This window comes from Oenanthe melanoleuca, chromosome 1 (assembly GCF_029582105.1).
Source record: "Oenanthe melanoleuca isolate GR-GAL-2019-014 chromosome 1, OMel1.0, whole genome shotgun sequence".
In the NCBI taxonomy this organism is placed as follows: domain Eukaryota; kingdom Metazoa; phylum Chordata; class Aves; order Passeriformes; family Muscicapidae; genus Oenanthe; species Oenanthe melanoleuca.
This window is the reverse complement of record NC_079333.1, coordinates 72,436,325-72,454,162: the sequence shown is the minus strand read 5'-3', so window position 1 is coordinate 72,454,162 and position 17,838 is coordinate 72,436,325. Positions and strand designations below refer to the sequence as shown.

Sequence of the window (17,838 nt, the reverse complement as noted above, 5' to 3'; positions counted from 1 at the left end):
ATTAAAAGATACTGAGAAAGCATATGCTAACTGCTTAAAATTAGCTCTCAAATTTGAAATAAAATCTGAGTACTGAGATTGAACAAGCCACTGCAGAGCCAATACACCTGCTGAAAATTGGCTCGATAGAACTGTGTGCATTCCAGTGTCTTGTTACAAACATGTTCTATTTGGATTTCCTGGCATGTTGCTTCTCTGATGAAATCCCTTTTTCCTCTGTTTAAGACAGTGCTATCTCCCCCTTGACTTGTACCTAAGTTCTCCTCTTCATACATTTCCAGTCCCATCAAACCATCACCTTTTCCTCCCCAGGCTACAGAAGCATTTACACCTCCCTCCTTTGCTGGGAAGGATTCCCCTGCACCTGCCTCAGGATGGAAACTGGTGTCTTGCACTGCAGAACTGGGTTTCAGTACTGCCATCAGACAGTTAATGGCAAAACAGTATTTTTCTGCCAACCCTAACTTTAAATACCTTCTTCTCCAAGTCACTGCAAAAGTAACAACTGAGGCATGTGCTATTGAGACAACTTGCAATTGTTTAATGCTTTATCCTAGGACAAATTGAACACAAATCAAAAGGAAGCAATTATAAAAGCCCTCTGAGCAGCAGCTTAAGGGAAAAGACAAACACAGAGTTACACAAAAATGCATCTTTTCAATCCCCTGGCTTTTCAGGTAGGGGGAAAAGACAGTTATTTTTCCTTATCTGTCTCTATGTACTGCTAGGAACAGAGAGAACAATAAAAGAATTTAGGATAGATTAAAGTGGTCAGTTCTGGTAGCTCTTGCAAAGCCAAACAGCTAAAAAGCCCCTTTGAACTTTGACAGGGCAGACAAGCTCAAGAGCCAATTCAATCCTGCAGCTTGCTGAACTGGCAAGCAGAGATGAGCACTACTCCAACCAGCTCATTCTGCATGCAAAGCAAGCAGGTACAATGCAAAGAGGACGTGAGTCACACAAGAAAAACATATAAAACAAAGGCAAAAGAGCTGGGAAGATGGAAAGGACAGCAATGTGGGAGAGAGGGCAACATCAGGCTGCCAAGAAGGTGAATCAGAAGTGTAGAACATGACCTGAATAATACAAGAAGTAGTAGGTATCTTTAAAGGAAAAAAAAAATAAAGTGATTGTGAAAATAAATCTTTCATATTCACCATGTCCTTTTAAACTATTCTGCTACCCATATATACAGTATAAAGTGAAAATTCTTCAGGCATCTAGTATAAACTTACCTCCTGAAAGGATACACAACTTGAAATTTGGCTTAAAATATAAATGCAACTCCAACAGCCTTCTTGCTATGAAGACTTCTCAATTCACCTTTTTTTTTTTTATTTTATTTGGGTTTATGCTTAATATTTTCATTGATACCTACCCGATGATGTTCTGGAATACAAGTAGCAGAGCACAAAACAAGAATGATAAACTTCTAGCATCCCTACTGCTCTCCTAATCAAAGCCACAGTTTTGTGTGGCCACACTTAAGCTTCCCAGTCAACCTGTAAGTCAGATGCAGTCCATCAGTTTTCCTATTACTCTACTGCAAGGCCCAGCAGCCATTTAGATGGCTGGTACTGACCCATATCACAGTGGGATTCTTGATTCCATTCTCAGCTATCTGGCAATTCAATCAAAATGAAAAGAGGTATAGCCTGATAAAAAATGGACAAGTCAGAGGCAAAACTCAACATCCATTTACGTGGTCCTGGAGAGCAAAACAAAGACTTTGCTGGAGAAGGAAGTGTGTTAGAAATGGCCTGAGCTGTTAAGGAAAAGTAATTTCAATTAGTCCTTTCATTTAGGCAGCTAAATTCTCTGTTTGGAGGAAATAATTTCAATGGGTGTTTTCAGGCTTTAAAAGCCTGACAAAAAGGCATGTCCACTTTAACAGTTGAGCTGAAGCTTGTGACAAGTCTATCTTGAAAACAAGGACTTTAAACCTTTACTTCAAAGAAGTAAAATGCTAAGCAGTAAAAAAATAAAGCTGCACACACAAACTAATATTTGAGATTGCATCTTCTGAATTTTCTCTGCTTAGCACTTTAAAGCTTTTATAATCCACTTTAAAGAAATGTAAAGTTCTTTGCTTGTATATTTGCTGTTTTTTCTGGATTCTGTATTTGCCTACAGAAGCTTTGAAACTTGCACAACAAAATCTTACATATATTGAAAGTTCAATCCAATAACTCAGGTAAAAAAAGGCAAAACAGTTATGTTCTTTCATTATAAACTCTGGAAAGTTCTCGTGTTAATACATGAGTAATTTTTACACTATCATTTAACTGTGAAGAATTTAATAACATCAGCACTGTAGATTGAAGTTAGAGCTCCAAAGAACACCATCTGCAATATGAATATGGAAACTATAAAAATGTTAGCTTTATGGATGAAAATAATTCAAAATAGAAATGGTTGACTCAACACACCCTGAAATAAAAAAATTTAAAAAGACAAATGTGACTGCCTCTTATTTACTGAGCTGCTACTCAAGTTCTAATTTATCTACTAAAATCAATTTAATATGAAATAAATATACCCTCCCAGGCACCAGAAAAACATACCATCCCAATCTGACAAGAAATGTACAAAGGAAACATTTTTTGTAGTGCTCAATGCCAGCTTTACACTGGCTGTCACGGAAGCACCACAGCCCATTTAAAAAGTTATTGCTGTAGTAAGTTGTTTCTTCCAACAAACTAATGTCCATAGTGTAAAAAATTGTTGCATATATCCTTCATTTAATAAATATAGCTTCTGAGTCTGTTTCAGGAATTCTCAAACTGAGAAACAGGGAGCTTCAACACCTTCTCATGTTGCAGCATCTTCTCCATTGTAATCTTTCTTCCCAATTTCCATAAATAAAAACCAAATTGTACACTTAGCTTCAAGAAGAATTCGAGGAGCTACAGGCTGGTGAGTTCTCCACCACAGAAAGGTGATTGAACAAACTTCCCTGGTGCAGTGGACATTGTTTGCATTGACATCAGCAAGGATTTTGCCATGGTCTCCCACTGTGTTATTTGAGGCATGCTGGTGAGACATGGGTACTACACAAAATCCAACTGGTGGCTGATAAGTTGTGGTGTCACTCAAGAACTGGCAGTGATGCCAGTGATGTTTAAAACTCCCTATTAATGACCTGGATGGTGCAATAGAACCTGGTCTCAGCAACTTCAGGGGTAACCCCACACTGGAGAAGAGATCAACACCCCAGAGAGCAGTGCTTCTATTTCAAGCAACTTCAAGGGGCAAGAGAACTGTGTTGATGGGAAACTCATGAGGACCAACCATGGTAAGAGGTTTACTGTGAGGGTGGTGGGACTGAGAAGCTGTGGACTGTCTCAGTGTTGGATGGGGCTTTGAACAACCTGCTCTAGTGGAAGGTGTCCCTGCCCACAGCAGGTGGATTGGAGCCAGATGATCTTTGGCATCCCTTCCAACCCAAACCATTGTATGATTCCATGACTCTACATAAAAGAAAAAACTGGCTCCTGAGGTGAAGTAACACACAAGACAGGCTGGGCATGCAGTGGCTGGGACACAGCTCTGCAGAAACAAATCTGGGGCTCCTGGTGGATACTATTGAGTAACAGCCACAAAATACACCCCTGGGAAGTGAAGCAGGCTACCCAAGTATGAGGCACTGTTGGCAGAAGCTACTAAACAGGCTGGGGGAATTGACCCCCCCCCCGCCCCACTTCAGCTTTCAGCAATGGTAAGACAGCCCACGGATTGATGTGTCTGATTTTGAGCTCACCAAGAAAAGGCAGAGGGCCACCAAGATGGTCAAGGGGCTGAGACAGAGTGGCCAACAGAGGTTTGTTCAGTCTGGGGACAAGGGAGCAATCAGGCAGACCTCTTTAGTCTACTCAATTTCCATGTAGGAGTAAATAGAAAAGTAGTAACCTAACTTTTTAGATGCACACAGCAGTAAGACAGGAAGAAACAAACACAATTTAAAAAATGGAACATTTCTGCTAGCTGAAAAGGCAGCAGAAAAAACATTACAAGAAGCTGTTCAGAGACCCTGTGGGGCCGTCCCTGGAGTTAAATAAAAATTTCCAGGCATAGCCTAGAACAACCTGCTCTAGTTAGACTGATTTTAAGCAAGGGTTTGAGCTACATGAGCTGCCAGAGATCCCTTCCTACATAATTCTATAATAAATCCAAATGACTTATAGTAGAAAACAAAATATTTAATTAAGTTACTCTTCTCATCTGAACCTTGTTAAGTCAGCAATAGAAATGGCACAGCTTTAGCCTGACAAAGGCGTTTCTGGCATGAAAACAAAGGTTTTGCAGTTACAGTGTATCACTCACACTGGGAACTTCTTGCAAAAAAATAGTTCTACTCTTACCACTAAAAATTAAAATCTATTCAAAGGATAACAACGCCTGACAATCTGCTATTAGGGATTTATGCTGCTGGAACTGAAGATGCTTAATTTACTATTCAGCTTATTGCAACACTTATCTAACTTGATAAAACCTATAAAACACCTATGTAGAACAGGAGTTCAAAGTACCTAGTACTTGAAGATTTTCATTACCTCTGTACCTTTCTCTTCCAGCAAGTACAAAAGGAACTTATGGAGAGCTTTAAGCCTTAAACCATTCATATTGGGGGAAAAAAAAAAAAAAAAATCAAAAAACTCCTTTTAAATTGCATCATTTTGACCCTTCCTTCCAGACTTCACTCTCACTTGAGGCTCACAGCTTTTACCTACACTGCTTCTCCTCTTCCTTAAAGGAGCTCCTCAAGCAAACACCATCAGTTGCTATTCCTCATATCCCCACATTCTCAGACAGAGCCTGCATGCAGAGATACATGGAATTAAAGTCAAAAATTGCAAATAGACACATTTAAGTATGCAAACACACAAATACTGAGATGCAGATATATTTGCTACTTAAACAAAAGCCAGCTCACAAATCAAATAGAAATCTGTAAGTCATCAAGTTCTTTACATTGATATCATCAGAATTTAGATAAGAAATTTTTTAAAAATTGTATTTTTTTATTAGTGGTTTGTGAAGTGCTTTATTTCACTGACCTGACCTTCAATTTATTTGCAGAAAGTAACTGGTCTCAGATGCCAGCTCCATCACATACATCCTGAAGGGATCATTTCCTTCTGGTATCAAAGAGCACCATGTGGTGAGACTTCTCATCAACAACAAATTACTTGACAGAATGAGAAATACACTCTCAAGTCAATTGTGACTATCATGGTTTATTCAATCCTTTAGAAAGTGAACTTGCATCTGCTCATTGCTTTCCCCATCCCAGCATTACTCTTCATATGGCATTCAAAGCTTATCCACTGCTATGCCAGTATGTTTGTCATTTCCATCAGTTTGCAAACACTCAGAGCCACAGTCCACCCTGCATGACCCTGTCACTTTCACAACTGACATCTAACTGTATTAATGAAAGACTTCTAATGTGCCTGAAAACCATATTTATATCAAGCATTTCCTAATAGATTACCAATTATTAAAGAAAAAAATGGGGGTTAAGACATTAAGTTTAAACACTTTTTTCTAAGATTACTTTAAGCAGTGGGCCACACTCCAGATCCTTTTAGAACTACACATGAGTCCACCTAAGTGCAAGCTTCATAGCAGAACCAAAATCCTAATAGGTCCTATCCTTACAAGAACCCATTTAATACTTTTTCAGTCAATACATATTGAGATCAAGCACTGATGATGTAATAGACCATAAATACTTCAAGAGTTATTGATTCTGCCACTCTAGCAATTTCTCTAAAAGAAGATTAATGCCATCTTGAACAAAATCCCAAAATACTTCTTTTAAGTTTTTCTCCTTAAAATAGTAGTTGTTTCAGCAGCTACCTAGTGGTTGTCCAAATGAGACTCTTAATTCTTGCAATTAGCCTCCTACACAGTGTTTAAAACCTTGCTCAGCAAAAATAGAGCTTTTAAGGGACTTCAGGTTACTTTCTGAGGCATCCAATATAGCACAGAAATTTGGATTATAAATACTTCCAGAGAACAGGCAGCAAGCTGAAGGCTATACTAAAAATATTAAAGAATAAAAGCTTTCCCTTGCTTTCATTGGGTCTCATTCTGCACCAACAGTAGCAGAGTCTTTACATTACATATAAGCTGCAATGGCTTCACCAAACTGTGGGAGAAGATGCTTTACTCTTGCTCACTTAGAAGTTAAGCCATGGAAAACTGTCAGCACACCAGCAGGTAGAAAACATTCAGTTCAATCAGATCTTTACACTTTCCATTCAGCTTCTGTGATCACTAGAGCTGAGATGGCAGAGATTTTGTTCTTCTCCACAAACACCTCAAAAAAAACCTCCACAAGCAAGCTTACAAATTTATCCCTATTTTTGCCACTGGCTGTGTCTACAGATCTGATCTGTATCAGTGTAACAGCATCACACAGCACTTTTCCCATTCACAAAGCAACCTTTCCCATTCTGCCTCAAACCAACACATCTCCTAAGGCTGAGTAAGAATTTAAGCACTACCCTACTCAAGAGAATTGGAAACTGTTCTGTATTAGGCAGCTGGTTAATGGAAATTAAAAAAGCATCATAACATGAGAAAGTTAAAACAGCTGCTATGTCTTATAATACTGTACAGCCCTAGGGGATGTTCCTGACACTTCCACTCTTTTCTTCTCCCACAGGACTTCTCTGCCTGGCTCCTGCACAAAAAAAAGAGAATAGCTTCTGCATTGTACAGAAAATCTTATTAGACAGCCTATTTTCTAGAAAGAAATACCAGAAAAACCCAAATTTGCTTGAATAACTCAGTAAATTCTCTTCTAGACAACTAAAACTGCAGTTCAGGTGAACATTTTCATAGTATACACCTTCACAGCTCAAAACTTTCCCTGTTCCAGTTATCCATAAATTACAACTATGGATGAATAACAACAATCCATTCCCATTTGAAATGGTGCTGACCACTCTTTTATCACTCCTGGCAATTAACAGTAAACATGACTTCTAGTCATTTTTTGTAGGCAACCTGCTGAGATTTATAGCAGTATCTTCAAAAGTCTGAAGACCAGACTTATCTTTGGGTGAGAGATTTTTCAGGGTTGTGACAACCTTGATGCAGAAAAGTTCTGCTACATCAATCATTTGTCTGCTATGCTGGCAGGGGAACCTCACAGGTGACACATACAGAGCAAAAGTAGCTAAGGATAGTTGCTAGTGCCACAAATTCTAGACAAGTTGCCCATAAACAAATAGAAGGAAAAATAGCAGGCAGGATTACTATCCCAATCAATCTGGATCAAAACAGTCTAATTTCCTCCTAAAATAATGTAGTTGACTTAAAATAGTAACATTAGAAAGGAAATGCTTTTCAGAAAAAAAAAAAAAAAGACAACTTTAGGCAACATCTCTAATTACTCCTATAAGCCAAAAAAACCAGAGTCCAGGAAAAAAAAAAAAAAACAGGATGTGGCAAGGGTAGAACTCCCTGGAAAACAATTGAGTTATCAAACAAAAGGTTTATTACAAAGGGATTTTATTCTATTCAATGTCTGCATCAACAATATGGATGAAAACAAAACATTTTTACTAAATGTGCCAATGACGAGAAGCCAAGAAGGATAAAAAACTTAAATCAATTTTGCAAATGAAATAAATTGACAGAAGAGGAATTAAATCCACTGGGGATGAGCACAAAACTCCTACAAAAAGACAATAGAAATTGTAAGTAATAATCTTTAATAAAATGAATAATATCTAAATCCCAAGCTGACAGTCAATGTCAGGCAACTGCAAAATGGTAAATATCAGTGAAAAGTACAACCACAAGTTTCAGAATAAGCCAAGTAATCTTTTCTGGTCCATTTCATACTACACCTAAGAGACAAAATACTGCACTCGCAGTGCAACACCACTTCTCTAGAAAACAACTGACACAAACCCAAAGAGCAGACCATTCTTTGTGTTGCTCCAATAAAGACAGAGTGCATTGGATTTGGTTACTATTTAAGCAGGGAAGCTTGAAAGAAGTCTTCCTAAGAACCAAAGTACCCAGAAGGCTACTGCAGAGAAAATGGGATCGATTTGTTCTCAGGTGATGCAATGGCCTTAAAATTGAAGTTAACAAGATTCACACTAAGCACTTGGGGAAGACAACACCACTTTTCAATTTTAAGGACAATGAAACCCTTGAGCAGATTGCACTAGAGACAGGTAAGGAAGTAGAAAACCCACAGTCAGTAGCAGGACCACAGGAAATTGTTTAATCTTTGTTGTTCCTTACATTCATTAAAAAAACTATACAGAATTTACTGGCTCCATCATTCATTTCAGTAGAAGATACTAAGCTACAAGAGAATTTGTGCTTTTTCAGTTTAAACATTTGTGACTTATTATTCACTTCTCTCCACTACCTTCAGCAGTCTTATTTTTCAATTAACACTCTTAGATTTTTGTGACAATCATTTACCACAGCTGCAAAGATCAGAGTATGTCTTATGTTCTATTACAACTATAGCTTAAAAAACACACCATAGTCAAATAAAGGAATGCAAAGGAAGGAAAAAGGATCCCACTAATATTTTCTATTCAACTCTCCCCATTCCAGGATTCATGGCTTACACTGCTGGTTTACACTTCCATAGAAAAATGTAGCATATAGTAAGTTAAAGAGGACAAGGAAATAGAGTACAATGGAAACAAATTAATGAAAATCAATAGTTTTGAAGACTAAACTGAATTGACAATAAAGCTTATGGGGTTTACACAACTCAAGTGATTTCACTGTTTCATATTAGAAAATTAGACAAAACTTTCAATAAAGTGTTCTGTCAAGTGTGTAGTTTAAAGGATTGCCCTCCCAATTTAATCAAACTTCAAATAAACAATAATGAATAATTATTAATTATATTGCAGGCATCATCAGCAAGGGATAAAATGTGCCTTGATCAGAACTTCTCAGGTTCTCTCAACCCCTCCTCCATAGGGCAGAGAGGCAAAGCAAGCCCTGCCTCACACCCCAAGGATTACCTGGTAACCTAACAGAGGCAGACAATCAGTTCAAACAATGTCTTTGCAGTGTTAGATGTGGAACTCTTCTCTAGTTCTAGACACAAAGTCCCAATTCACAATTCTAGTCTTTCTCTTGTTACCAGTGAATGGAAGAACTGTCCCTCCAGAAGACAATTCAGCAGGTCTCAGACATGTCTGAGACCCTTAAAAGGGCTGCCTGTGTTATTCTGTTTCTCCCCACTGTCTGCAGAGGCAGCCTAATGTCACTCAGACTTGACACCAACTCTTCCTTGGCACATCAGGTGAGACATCTCACAACATTTCTCTTCCCATTCTTTCCTCAAGCAGTGTTGGCTAAGATTCCACAGTCTCAGCTTCTTGGCACCTCTGAAGGAAAGCCAGGTTCTGGGGATGGAGCTGAACACAAGCATCACTAAATTCAATGGCTTCCACAGAGAGCCATGCAAACACATAAAAGACTCTTCAATTAAAAAAAAAAAAATAATAAAATTAAAAGGCACTATCCAGATAGCAATTTTTGTAAAAGCTACATATTAGTATGAAAAACTAATAGCTGGCTCTGTAGACACTTAAACAGGTATTTTAGCAGAAAATCTATATCCCAAAAATGAAAAATATGCAAACTTTGGAAGAAATAAAGCCTACAGTTTTTGTCTTGGTTTGGTTGTTTCTTAAAGTAATGTCATTCAGAAGAATTACTTCACTTTCTAACAAAATCAATAGTTCTACAACTTCCCAGTAGTATCCAGTACATTAATAAAAAGCAATTTTTCATATTGAAGCTGGGACAAGGCACACCATACCACTAAGTCCCACAGAGGTAGAAGCCCATGCTGCCACTTGGGCTTTGTCACAACTAAGGCAAGACAGGGCTGGAAACTCCATCAGCCCTCTCACTGGCATTCCTTACCAGTCTTCATTCACAAACTCCACACATTTTCATCTTTAGTCCTTATTGTCACACAACTCTGAAGTCAATTCACCTTTTTCTACAGACCTTTTTCTTATACAACACTATCTCTTTTTCTCATAAGCCTCTCTGTTAGTTCTTACAACTCTTTTAATTCTAACTCCATTCTCTTATTACCAGCTTGTACTGATTCTTTTACTCATGGGCATTTTCACATATCTTTAGTTCCTTCTTTCTTTCTGCATGGCTGGCTACCCCAAACTTTCTGTCCCCCGTGCAACATCATCTCACCTTATCTGTCCCTTGGCTCCTCACAGCACAGCCAGCAACTCTCTGATCTGCATCTCCATCTTCAAGTACCTATGTGTATAGAAAGCTGGCCTACTCCTTTATATCCTGTAAACTGATTGCTGGGCACAGATGTTTCTTCTTTGGTGATCAGTACATCTGCAAGTTACCAGGGAAGATTCCCTCCCTACAGGCTTAAGGAAGTTCAGATTTCTGGAGCACAGCATCAGTTTTTGCCCCATGTTCCATCTTGGGTCCTGAGACTTCAAAACTCCAACATTAGAAAAAGGAAAAACTAAGACAAACTCTCTTCAAAACCCTAATGTGATTTAAATACACTGTCCATGAAAAACAAAGACTGAGGAGATGTGCTTCACAGATCTTTTAGGACCTTTACCACGATCATCCACTCCTTATCAGCTTGCCCCTTCTCTCATGAATTCTAATTATAGTTTCTTCATGAAATCTTCTGAAGATCTGTTCAAAAGGTAGGATTTAATCTAACTTACACTGTTTTTACTCCTCTAAGAAACAAATTTTCACTATCCTATGCTATAAATCTTTTAGTCCTTCTGTGTGCTAAAAGACAAACCACATATACAGCAACAGAAAGAACAAGATTTTATTGTTTGTTTGTTTCTCCACATAGCAGGTGTGGATATTAACACCTGCTATGTGGAGAAACAAACAAAAACACAATATCTTCACTGTATCAAATATATGGCACAGGAGATCAAACACCTTGCTACCAAATCTGTAAGAATTTGCCCTGTCAGCCACAAAGAAATTCCATTGCGAGAAATTTAACCAATTTAGTCTAATTTTCTGACACCATAGCTGGAAGACACAAAAGTTGAGCTATTCCAGGAAGTCTAGTGCTTCAAAAACATTCAGAAGCTTTAAAGAAAGACTTTAAAATATTCAGTATGCTTTACATCAGACCAGTATGCTAGTTTCTTGCCTATTTTAGGGATACAGTCTCCCCAGTTCTCCATTCAGACATTAAAAAAAGACTTAGATGTATGCCTCTAATAGTACAGCAAGTAGTTTGGGCTTGCCTCCAATTTCACCAGGAGCAAAGAAATTCAGAGCAGAGATAATCCATAGTTCAGGGTTATTTGATTCCTTTTAGAGCTCCTTGAGAAGCAGAAGGCAAGTTACACAGTTATAATGACAAGACAAAAGAGAAAATTTAAAGGTTTCTCCTAGCACAGGTTATAATACAAGAATTAACAAGTATTAAAACAATGTAATAAATTTTTATTCACAGCGCTTTCCTCATTTATGTAAAGACAAATCAAGAAGTGCAATCTTACACTAATCAAATAATCCAGTAATTAAGCAAAACCAATAACCAAAAAAATTCAGGAAACAGTATTCACCTATAATAGCAAAGTATGTCTTTTCTCAATCGAAGTAATTACTAACTATGTACTGAATAACCACTAAGATTGGCTGTGTAGCTCAACTTAAAGTTTTAAATTTACCTAATACAAGGATGGTTTTCTGTAATAGTACTGAAGCCATTACTCCGATTTTATTGCCCATTTGTAACCTTGGCAATCGAATTTAGCACTCAGCATTCTTCACAAGAGAGAAAAAGGGGACTTCACTGGCAGACTATGTATTTTCAGACATTTTTACAGGTTTTACTCTTCCTCCTGCCCTCTCTTTTACATTGTAAATTTCTTTAATATTCCTTAAAGCTCTACAGCTACCACCAAATTATTTTGTCCTTGAAGACATTAACAGCATTTCTCTTCCACCAGCAAATACATACACTTCATTCTCAGCTAAATTTTTTTTCATTAAGTTGCACGAATTACCTAAACAACATTCTGCAAGTACAGTCCAAGTCCACAACCATCCACAATAAATTCAAATTATCCTGACTAGAGTCTTCCCAAATGCAACTAGCTTTGCTGTATGCGAGGGCCTTTAATGCTCACATCAAATAACCTTCAAATTGTTCAACAACAACAATAATCAACTCTATTGTCTTGAAGAATAAACCCTGTGAAAATATGCCCATGAATGTCATGGACTATACATGTTCTTAAGTGACACGATACAAACCACAATGTGGAAGTGATTCTATGGCAAATTTAAAGTTTCTGGACTCATAAAATCAAGACGGATAGTAAAATGAAAGAACGTAAGGTAGCTGCCAAACTATTTAACTCTTTAAAAAGGTATTCTTCCTATATGTTCCTTAATATTTTATAGAGTTGAAGTTACAATTATTTAAGAGTGAATCCAGCTCGTGAGTCCTTAATACACATGTCTAAAATCAATCAAACAAATAAAGACAGGTTCTAATGCTAGCCTGAATAATCTGATTGAACGGTAAATAAATGAGAACAAAGACCAAAACTTAGTGAATCACCTAGAGCTATCTCTTATCAAGAGAGATCACCCATCTGACAATTATTCCGTGTTTAGAACAGACAAGACCTTAACCACACTATAAGATGCAGAGAGGCAGCATGCACACAGAATTCCCTTTTCCGCTGTCATCAGATCATCACAGGGACATTCACAGTGTTGCCAGTGCAGTGTTCCCTGCACAGACCTGCCACCATGGTCTGCCGGCTCCGAGCTCGCAGAGAGCGAGCGGCCAGCACAGCACGGCAAGCTCAGAGCCTGCCTCTGTGCCAACACGAACACGCGTGAAAGAGAGTTTGAGACCTTCTGGACACTTCGAACTCCGCTAGTCACAAACTCAGCGGCTGCAACCATCCATCAGACTCTGCAGAGGCACTCTTCTTGCTGCAGAAGAGCGTAGTGACTTGTTAAGGGCAAGTTTCGAAAGGACAAGCGCACAGGAGAAACTTGCGGGAACGCGAGCGGAGTTTCTCTCGCGCCAACCCGTACGAAAGGCAGCAGCATGGGCGCTGCGTGGGACCAGCACGATCTGCGGCAAAGCCAGAGCGTCGCAGCTAACAAACACACCGGGAAGGCAAGAACCTCCGCCGGAACACCGGCCTTGCCCCGCCGCTTGTTTCGTACTGGGGACGGCAGCGGACAATTCTCGCCCAGGGGCCGGGAGCGGGACCCGCTGCCAGGGCGCCTTCCCGCGGCGCCGGGAAAGGCGGGATGTGCTCTGGAGCACGGGGAAAGCAGGCACTGACCTGAGGGTGCGGTTGCCGGCGCAGCCGCGGCGCTCCATGGCGGCGGGCACGCAGCTGGTGAGCTCGGTCCAGTCGGCGTGCAGCCCGCAGCTCCAGCCGGTGGAGAAGCGGGAGAAGAGCCAGGTGTCCTTGTCGCCGCCCGGGCGGTGGCAGGCGCACTTCTTCTGCCCGGCCCGGCAGTAGCAGGGCTGCTCCAGGTGGATGTTGCGCACCAGGTGCCGCCCGAAGGTGGTGCCGCCCGTCTTCTGGATGTGGAGGAAGACGATCACGTCGCGGCCCCGCATGTCGAACCGCACCCGCCGGCACAGCTCCCCCCGGGCGAACGGGAACTTGGCCGCCAGCCGCGGCATCGCCGCCGCCTCCTCCTCCTCCTCCCGCTCCTCCGGGCCCCCCCCGCGGCGGGCGGCGGAGGCCGGCGGGCGGCGGGGGCAGGCGGCGCCGGGGCAGGCGGGCGACACGTACTGGTAGACGATGAGCAGGAAGAGCAGCGCCAGCAGCGGCGGCAGCAGCCACCTGTTGAAGCGCTCGTCCATGGCGGTGCGCGGGGGCAGCGCGACGCGGGATCAGGCGCTGCCGGCCGCTGCCGGGGCGGCCGCCCCGCTCGGATCCCGCAGCCGAGCGGCGCCCGGCTCCCTCCCCGACGGCATGGTGCTGGCAGGGGGCGGGCGGCCGCGGCTCGCTCCGCTCAGCCCAGCGCGCCGCGCCGCACCCCGCCCGAGGCGGCCATCCCGCGGCTGGGCGCCGAGCGCCGTGCCCGGAACGCGCTGCCCGGCGGCGGCCGCTCAGCTCCGCTCCCGACCCCGCTCCGCCGCAACTCCAGCCCAAACACAGCGCCCGGCTCCCGGCGGGGCGCGCCCCGCCCCCGCCCGCCGGCCAATCGCGGCCGGGCCGGCCGCCCAGCCGGCCAATGGGCGGGCGCAGCACGCCGGCCCGGCCGCCAATGGGAGCGGGGAGAGCCGCCCCGCGCTCCCCTCCAGGTGCCGGACCGGGACCGGCCGCGCGGGGCGGGGCGGGAGCGGCCGCAGCCAATGAGAGAGCGGGGGCGGGGCTTCGGGCAGCCAATGGGACGGGCCGGGGCGCAGCCAGGTGAGCGGAGCGGGGCTCCGTCAAACTCCGCATTTCCCAACACTTTCCCGTGGGGATCGCGAGTGGCTCTGTTCGGGGTGTCGCGCCCGTGACTGTGACCCCAAGTGCTTCATACGAGGAGGTTCGGAGGGCACCGACCACCCCACAGATTAACAGATTAATTGCAATTAGCTGGCACGCGGCGCTGCTGGTTGTTGCGCTCTTCAAAGACAAGTTCCCAAGCCATGAACCCCCGTTGCAGAACAGTTTTACCTCCCCGAGGCAATAATATCGGTTCCCCATCATCTCAGCTGCTCCATTAAAATGTCAAAAGGTCATTTTCAATCCCTCTCATGTATTTACAACAAGCCACATCCTGAAACTGTACTGTTTTCCCTACTGAAAATTATCTTTTTTAATAGACAAATGTCTAACCCGCAGTTCACACTCAGCTGAGTTTTGTCAAAAAAAAAAAAAAAAAAAAAAAAAACCAATACTGTTTTGCCTGCAGTGTGCTCCCTATAATGTTAAAAGTCTGTTACAAACACTTTATATCCAAAACCAAGCCTCATGAGGCTCCTGGATTACAATATATTAATATGCAAAGCATTTTGTCTTAGAACTGATTGCACATCTCGCTTATTTAATTACAGAATGCCTTTATTTACTGAGGGATTAATTAGATACCTGACAGTGCTAAAGCAACTTTTTTGCTCAACTCTAAAGACAGCTTCACCTCTGCAAAGTTGGTAACAGAAGAGCAGTGTCTTCCCATGGGACCACTTAACTTTAGAACTTATAAAAATAGACAAATGTATTTTAAACTGAAGATTTTTATATAGAAACCAAGAGTACTTGGATTTTTTGGGGTAATGTATCTGCTCTCATTAAACCTTGCCAGAAATCATAAAAATTACCAGAAAATGGTCTAAACAGGAGGAGTTCAAACTGTAAATATTGAGAGGTTTTCACAAGAACAGCAGCCTACACCACCCACCTCCAAACATCTACCACAGCATCCCATAGTGGTGTTGTGGTATTTTACACCAGTAAAAGTCTGACAGTGGCAAATGTTTGGGTCTTGCCAAAACATAAAAAGAGGTGATACACTTCTACCTTCAATGAAATTTTTAAAGGAAAACACCATGGGTTACTTGTGAAATTCGCCCTTGTTCAGGCATGCACCACGGTACTGGAAGTACTTTCATCCTTTGGAAGAAGAATTGAGAATCTGGTGTCAAACAAACCTATTTAGTTTTCTTCCTCTAATGACAATAGATGTGCACTCACTGACTCTTATTGAAGTAGGAAAATCACCGTTTTCTTTGCCAGCATGAGCAGCAGAGCACCCATCTTCTCTCTACGGAGAACAGATTCCCTTCTCTGCTTTGGCCACCACTATGCCCACCTGCTTTCAGATTCCAAAGTGTGGATTTACTGAGGTTGTCTTTTAACCTTTCTTTTACTAGGTGACACAAAGCCTGTCCTAGACAAATTTAAATACTTATATGTGTAAGATACAGAAGCATTTTGTTCTCATCTCAGCCTGTTCACTATTTAACAAGAAATATGGCTAAATTCATTTGAAATAGAAGTGCTGCTAAAGGATTTAGATTCAAGTATCTCTTCTGATGCTTTTAGTATGACACAGAAATATCACAATTTAAGATTTTCTCATTAAATACCCGATTGTTAACACTGTACCTTCATCTCCATGAAAAGGAGCTCAAAACTAAAGTTGCTAAACAGAGAAACCCTCAACTTCAGTAGAATTTTAAATTCTTATTTATTTAAATTTACTCAAGACAGTTACTGATCCATAAAGACTGGTTAAAAATTAATGGAATAGACATACAAGAGAAGTAAAAAATATTTATAATGACGTTTAACTGAAAAACTTGACTTTTAAAAGGTTCTTCTTATTCTGAAACTAGAAGTTACTTGCAGTGCCACATGAATCAATGTGTTTATTCAGCTTTCAAAGGAAGGCTTTTACTCACTAATTTGAATGCTCTTAACAATGGTCTGTGGACCACACTTTATGTAGAGTCACAAACCACAGCACAACCAACAACATAGTTTTAATTTGGTAGTATTTTATCTTCTCTTTATAGAGGCCCACATTACTGTGCAAGTCCCTGTGGGATTAAGCTCTAATAAAATCATTTAGCTTCTTTGCAAGTGTGTGGCTCTAACTCATTAGCATCAATGAAGCAATGAAAAGGGTCATTTTGAAAAAGAGTTGTGTTCCCATTGATTTAATGGGATCATGACTGGGTTCAAAATGAAGCCCTAAACATGGCAAACACTGCTCAATCACAACATTTTCCCTTTCAAACATAACTCATCTATAAATCTCCAATGAGACTTTAACAACAAGGAAAATCTAAAGTCCGTTAAAAGCTAATTTTGAGATAATCTTACAAAATCAATGTAATTTTTGTGGATTTCACAATAAAACAGTTACAGGTATGATTTAGGATTCTCTTATTTTTTCCATAATTCTCCAAGATCCCATGCTGACAACAGATATCACAAAGTTCACCCACCAAGCATTAAAATAAAATAATGTTGAAATGACCTATTCCTTGTGACAATTTCAGGCAGAATACCTTCACCTGTTAAAATTTACATGCCAAATCTACTGTCATTTCCACCCAAAACAGGCTAATATGTAAAAGTGTTGCACAGAAAAGTATTTTAGAATTCCAACACAGTATGTCCCTCATCCTTGCCGATTCCCAGGTAACACTCACACTTTTTCCAAGTTGCTAAAAATAAAAATTGGCATCCTTACAATATATTTTAAAGGATAGTACTTGCTAGTCTGAAGCAATGGGCATGTGAAACATGAGTAAGCAAGTGATATTTTATGAAGCAAAGGAACAAAAACATGATTTCATTTAGCAATTACACGTCTGACAAGGTTAACATCTAATAGATCTCTTAATGCAAAATTAAAGTGACACCTACCTCACATTGGTTTCTTTAAATCATTTATCACTGCTTCGACCTGAGCTGTTTCAATACTTGTAGCCAGTTGAGATTTCCAATAAACCAATTTTTCATCGTGCAGTAAGTCCCAGGTGTTTCCCTCGTCACAAGGATAGAAATAGTTAAATTAATAAATTAACACTAACTTCAGTAATTTGTCTGGGATTAACTTGTTTCAATGTTTAAAGTGTAAACCTCCCTTATTTTTTGTCAGATTAAATTCTAGTATGTGCAAACCTTCATTTCAATGGCACATTGAGTGCCTTATTCTTCCTTGTAAAACAATTTATGCATTATACTGCCAGCAGTCCTTTTTCTTGTAAAGTGGCAATTCAGCCTAAGGCTTGTTACTTTACACTTCTGCTTGCCATTCTTTTTCTTGATGTAATTATTTTATTAAATCTATGAACACCTTTAATTCCCTTTACTC

At 40.8% G+C, this 17,838-nt stretch overlaps 1 protein-coding gene across 1 annotated transcript in view; it reads right to left on the bottom strand.

Annotated features, from left to right (window-relative positions):
• The window catches only part of HS6ST3 (heparan sulfate 6-O-sulfotransferase 3), a 277,422-nt gene extending 263,477 nt beyond the window's left edge, over positions 1-13,945 (bottom strand). Inside the window, exon 1 of the mRNA XM_056500481.1 lies at positions 13,350-13,945. Coding sequence (XP_056356456.1) covers positions 13,350-13,882 — 533 coding nt within the window. The 5' untranslated portion in view covers positions 13,883-13,945. The remainder of the gene's footprint in view (positions 1-13,349) is intronic.
• Between the last annotated feature and the right edge of the window lie 3,893 nt (positions 13,946-17,838).